Raw genomic sequence first — 6,000 nt, forward strand, 5'->3', positions numbered from 1 at the left:
TTAACCCCCCCCCCCCCCCCTTAATTATAGATAATTACAAATACTTTATATGTTTTGTATTTCTCTTTAGAAAAGGACTACAAAGCAGAGTTCAAAGTGCAGAGTCTGATAACCCGTGCCTCCAACCACGTGTGTAGCCTCTGTAATGCCAAGGTTAAACGTCTACCAAACAGGTAAAATATACAGCAAGCGTCGCTCCACAAAGTTTCATTTAAAACAAAATATTTTTTATGCAAATTAAATTAGACATATTAATTTATTTTTTGATAACACACAAAATAAAAAAAAACTCAGTTATTTTAGAGTAATTATCATATGAATGATTTTTTTAGTTTGAGTAGCCATATGAAGAAGCACCAAATGACAATCCGTCAATACTGGATGAAATACGTGGCGCCGCAAAACTCGCCGCTGGCCACCTTCCAGCCGCGTACTATGCAGGGCAAGAGCGGTGCCGTCCGACCAGTTCATCCGGCGATGCGAGGCGTGCCAAGCGGCATGCGCGTCATGCGGGGTGCTCGCGGCGGGGCTCATTATACTGCCATGAGGCGTGGGGGCGGTTTTACGCCCTCCCTGAAAAAAGACAATATTGTGATAGGCGAGGTGTTTAGTGTGAATGGCGGAGCTTCAGGCAATGAAGAAGATTCAAACCAAGATTACTATGATGACGTAAGATTTTATACCATGGCAGTATTTTACCTTTTTGATTTTGAGTATCTGACAAATGTTGAGGGGGTAAACCGTAGCAAAACTTTTTTTTAACAAAGTATATTTTTCACTGTATATTTCACTGCAATTTCAGTACCTATACTTTGTACACTTTATTATTAGATAGTATTAGATACATTAAAATCAAACTTTTTGCTCATGAGGAAGGATCTAATGCTTTTTACATGTAGATTTTCAGTGGAGATTATGATTGCAGTGGAACTCTTTTACAATGTGGATTGACATTTAAATTTAGGGTGGAGGCGGATTTGCACATTTTGAAACAAACTCAATGGAACTCGGGGAAAGAAAAGTGTTGCCTTATATTGTGGCACAACATGAAAATTCAGATTAATTTAAGAATTATCACAAGATTGTGTTTTGTTTTTGTGCGGAGTAGTTCATTTGTTTTGGATTCAAACAGTGGCACATACGCCCTATGATATCATTACCTAATCAAAATAATTAAACATTTACATATTTAGGAGATAACAATAGATGAAAAGAATATTCATTTACTGGACCCAGAAAGGTAAAGTTTTTTTTAATATCTTGATATTAATGCTTAAGATGCATTTACGAACTAATAAATTTCAAAGTGTAGTAGTTAATCTCTGAATGAACTATTCCTTTAACAAATCCCTCCTTGTGTCAAATTAATAATTATTGTAGAATATACGGGGATATTATGACAGGGGAAAAATTGTCGCCAATTTAGCTTGCTAACATGGAACTCATTATTGGTCAATCGTTCATCCAGAAGGAGATGATGGGTGGGGGGTCATTATTTAGGCTGCTAATAATTTCACTATACGAGTACATGATTATCTGGTGTGAGATCCAAGTAATAATAAATCCATTTGCTTTTGCATTTAAAATCTTGTTCTTTGCTTTTTTAATGCATTTATTGTGCCTTTTTGAAAAAAAGGCATCTAGTTTTCACTTCTTACACCAATTCAAAAAAAATCAATGCTTTCTCGTTATTTTTATGATTCTTTTATGGAATCAAAAACAATGGTCCCAAAAAGTTTGTATGTCCGTTACGTCGTCTTATTTTAAATATTAATGTATATTTAGTATGGCAAGTAGTCAAGCCTCGCTGAATGATAGTACCAGCACAACAATGGAGGTTGATGTGGATCCTCTTGCCATGATGGACAGTGAAGCTGAGGATAGCAAAGATTTCATCAAATTAGAAGTAAGTTCTTTAAAATCTAAGAAGGAGGGGGGGGGGGGGGGTACTACCTTTCATTTCCTTTGTGTAGCATATCCTTAAGGGGGTGACAATGTAATTGCATAACCAGCCATTGCAGGTTTTCTTTAATTTAAGCATGATTTAATATTTTGTAAATTATCTCGTACGACGTACGGGCGAGGCTGGTGACACCCGACAGACAACTAACACTGATTGCACGATCTTTGCCCTGTGATTAATAGCAGTTAGCAGTGGCGTGCGAAGCACTTTGTCTAGGGGGGGGCATTTTGAAGATTTTGTAAAATTTTGCCCCCCCCTAAATCAAAGTGCCCCGGGGGGGCACTTTGCTTTAGGGGGGGGCATTTTGATTTTATATACTAATTTTAAATAAGGGCGTTTTAAGGGGTGGGATTATTTGATTATGGGCCTCCTAGTCCTTATCCCTTCTTCCCCATCCCTATTTCCCTTTTATATCCCCCACCTCTTCCCCCCCCATCTTTTCTCCCCCATCCCTTCTCCCCACCCTGCAATGACCGAAGGGAAGGGAGCTAGAAAGCATCTTCGAAAAAATAGTACAGAAGAAAAATTAACCTTTCCCCCCCCCCCCCCCCTCCACCACAAAACATTTTTAATGGGTGGAAGGGGATGTTATAAAATCTCAGCAGGAAGGATGAATAACCCCATTAAAAAAATTGGGGGGGGGGGGAGATAAAAACACTCATTTTGGAAATAATTTACCAAAAATTAACCTAATATGAAAAAATGATATTAAATATTTCTTTATTGTTTGACAACAAGGATGACAACATCTTTAAGTAGCAAAGCACAAAAAATCATTAATAAGAATACAGACAAGTAAGTTTAAAGAGCATCTGTTGAAATAAATATATATTTTAGGTAGAAAAAGTCACAAATCCTTTTTCCTATATGTTGTGTGATGACAGTCAAAGTAAATTACATACTGGATGCCCGAAACAGCGAGAAATTTTATTTTTTTTAATATTATAATCCACAAAAAAATTTATCGTACCATAAAAACCAAAGATATAATGAACTGTGTAAAAATTTTTAAAAAATTACTTGTCCTTTCATTGTGATAAAAAGTAGAAACCATTAGAAAGGGCGCGAAGCGCAAATTTTTTTCTTCAAATATCCAGGGATGGAGGGGTTTTTGGGCTATTTATTACACTAGTCCCCAATATTTCATAGCAGAAACCATTTTTTTCTTCAAATATGCAGGGAGGGAGGGGTTTTTGGGCTATTTATTACACTAGTCCCCAATATTTCATAGCAGAAATCATTTGGAAGGGCGCGAAGCGCAAATTTTTTTCTTCGAATATGCAGGGAGGGGCGGGTTTTTGGGCTATTTATTACACTAGTCCGCAATATTTCATAGCAGAAACCTTTTGGAAGGGCGCGAAGCGCAAATTTTTTTCTTCAAATATGCAGGGAGAGAGGGGTTTTTGGGCTATTTATTACACTAGTCCCCAATATTTCATATAAAATTTTCTTATTCGTTGGCTCAAAAACTTTGGGGACTTTAATGGAATTTTGATTGGTTGGTTAATTAAGTCGAGTTTCCATACATTTCATCCACTAATTGTAATCTATATAAGGGGTAATTTTGTGTATCATCATTGGGGATGTACAAAATTTCTTTGGTAAAAAGTTTATATTATACAAAATAAAATACTTCCTATAACCTGGTTTGTTATGTTCAGTGAAAAAAGATTATAACTTAATTTCTACACTAATTAAAAAATTTGGTAAGGTTAAATGAATAGTAACTGTCTGTTTGGCGCGAAGCGCCAAAATTTTTTTTTTGATATTTCTTGATCTTTTTTTTTGGAAACTGGGATAGTTTTGCTTTTTGTAGGGTAGGGGGCAAAAAGGGGCATTTTTGGTGACCAGGGGGGGGCAAAATGGGGCATTTTTTAACATTTAGGGGGGGGGGGGGGCGGTTGCTAGGGGGGGGCAGGGGGGGGGCGTTTTGGTCGCTAGGGGGGGGGGGGGCGATTGCCCCAAATGCCCCCTTCGGTTCGCACGCCACTGGCAGTTAGTACAACTATTATCGCTCTAGTATAATCCGATGAGGTCCATACTCTAACTCAACACCTCACCGACAGCAAGTCGACATATTACTAATTGCGCTAATGCTGTAAAATCATTAAGTATTAATAACCGTCAGAAAAACTTAAGAATAGTTTTTAAAAAAGCGGAGGCAAAACTTTTTCCTTTAGATGAAATATTCCTCAAAAAAACACCAACAACAAACTAAATATTTCTATCTAGGGAGTACCTGTCAAGGGCGAACCACCCAGCCAAGAAGCATTCGAAGTTGATCTAGACTCAATACGAGATAACAAGGCAGACATCAAACCATTCATCAAGCAAGAGGTGGATATAAAGCCTGATATTAGTGGCAGCCTGCCTATCATAGGGGATGCTGTTAGTGAGGCTGACGGACAACAAACTGAAGAAGAGACGGAGGAACAGCCAGCAAAGAAAAGAAAAATTGATCATGAAGAACAAGAGAAGGTTGGTTTTACATTTACAATTTTGCACAATGTGAACAGTACTTATAATACAGTAACAGGATGTCTATCTGTCTGTGTGTACCGAAGGACCTTGCTATCTGCTTAACCAATATTATATAGTCATCTTTTTAGCTATAGTGTAGCTTCTTATAGGTCCTGGGAAGATATATAACCCCTAAAAAAAACCTTTCAAAAAATAAGAGAATTCTTCTTATTTTAAACCTACAACCGTCCCCCCTTCCCCACTATAAGTGCCCCTAGAGACTTCTAGGAGCGTAGCCATAAGTTTTATGTTATTATAACAAATCATGATTTAAATTTGATGATTTTAGGAACTTAAAAAGAATAGTTGCATCATTTTTTATCACTATTGATATTAAAATATTTCTAGGAAAGCGACACGGCTGAAGAGTCATCTAGTCAAAATCACTCTGCCATAGAGATTACTCCTACAACAGATCAACCAACAGACGTCGAACCTGCTGCTACAGAAGCTGATACAAACAATAAAGATGCTGATGGCGATGGTGACGGAAACAGCAATGTAGAAACAAATGATGATCAGCAGCAAGTGGAGGGAGAAAACATGTTTGAAATTATGTCTTGTCAAGGAGGAGAGGATAATATAAATGATCAAGAACCATCAGAAAACGATCAGGTTGATCAACTTGCGGGGGAAAATGATAATGCTATTGATAACTATGCTGCACAAACTGATATTGATGAACTCAATGATGTTCTGGAAAGTGTTGGCGCAACTGAAAGTAACGCGGATGAAAGTGTTAACTATGATGAAAATTCTGCTCAGTTTGTTGACAGAGAAGATAATACAAATGTAGATGAGGAAAGTAATGTTGATAGTGACGCCATGCCAGCAATTATGAAAGAATTTATGATAGATGGCTCTGAAATAGACCATGTGCTACAAGACAATATCCCTCCCCCTACCCTAGACAATAACACAGATCTGCCAGCCCAGAACTGGGACACAATGAGGTGCCCGTATGAGAACCAGAAGTGTCCACTGTACTGTTGTCATGTGCGTGCCCTGCAGGAGGTGGAGGAAGGTGCTACAGACTGGACACGGCCGTACGGACCACCGGCGAACGGCGGAGAACCGTGCACATGCTGTACCAACTCAGACGATTAATAATCTCATTATTAATGAAATAGAAGGAATTTATTGAAGCCTATTATGATTTTTTCTGAAAAAATAAGAAAAATTTTAGCAAGTCTTTAGTTTAACGTAGTTTTTGTCAACAAATTCATTTACAAATCTCGAATAAACTTTTTCTGTTGATTTTTTACAGGCGGAATTTCTTCTATTTTTTATAATTGTACATTTATATTCATGTTCCTAGTTACCTATACATTTTTCAATAACAGAAAAGCAAAGAAAAAAATTTGAAAATATTAATGATGAAACTACTGATTAATCATCTTTTTCAAAACGTTTCATGCCATTTCAGTAAATGCTTATTGATATTTAATAGTTATTTCTCGCATCGTATTATAAACGGCTTTCCGCGGATATAGAATGTACAGTTATAAGATTAAAAC

The 6,000-nt window shown here is 37.2% G+C and overlaps 1 protein-coding gene across 1 annotated transcript in view; it reads left to right on the plus strand.

The window, feature by feature from the left end:
• The window catches only part of LOC145322669 (uncharacterized), a 10,144-nt gene extending 4,481 nt beyond the window's left edge, over positions 1 to 5,663 (plus strand). Inside the window, exons 7-12 of the mRNA XM_080164864.1 lie at positions 71 to 173; positions 333 to 669; positions 1,194 to 1,240; positions 1,786 to 1,906; positions 4,196 to 4,441; positions 4,832 to 5,663. Of these exons, the coding sequence (XP_080020990.1) occupies positions 71 to 173; positions 333 to 669; positions 1,194 to 1,240; positions 1,786 to 1,906; positions 4,196 to 4,441; positions 4,832 to 5,590 (1,613 nt within the window). The 3' untranslated portion in view covers positions 5,591 to 5,663. The remainder of the gene's footprint in view (positions 1 to 70; positions 174 to 332; positions 670 to 1,193; positions 1,241 to 1,785; positions 1,907 to 4,195; positions 4,442 to 4,831) is intronic.
• Positions 5,664 to 6,000: the final 337 nt, after the last annotated feature.

The sequence above is a fragment of the Acartia tonsa genome, chromosome 6, assembly GCF_053477335.1.
Source record: "Acartia tonsa isolate MP-2025a chromosome 6, ASM5347733v1, whole genome shotgun sequence".
Lineage (NCBI taxonomy): Eukaryota > Metazoa > Arthropoda > Copepoda > Calanoida > Acartiidae > Acartia > Acartia tonsa.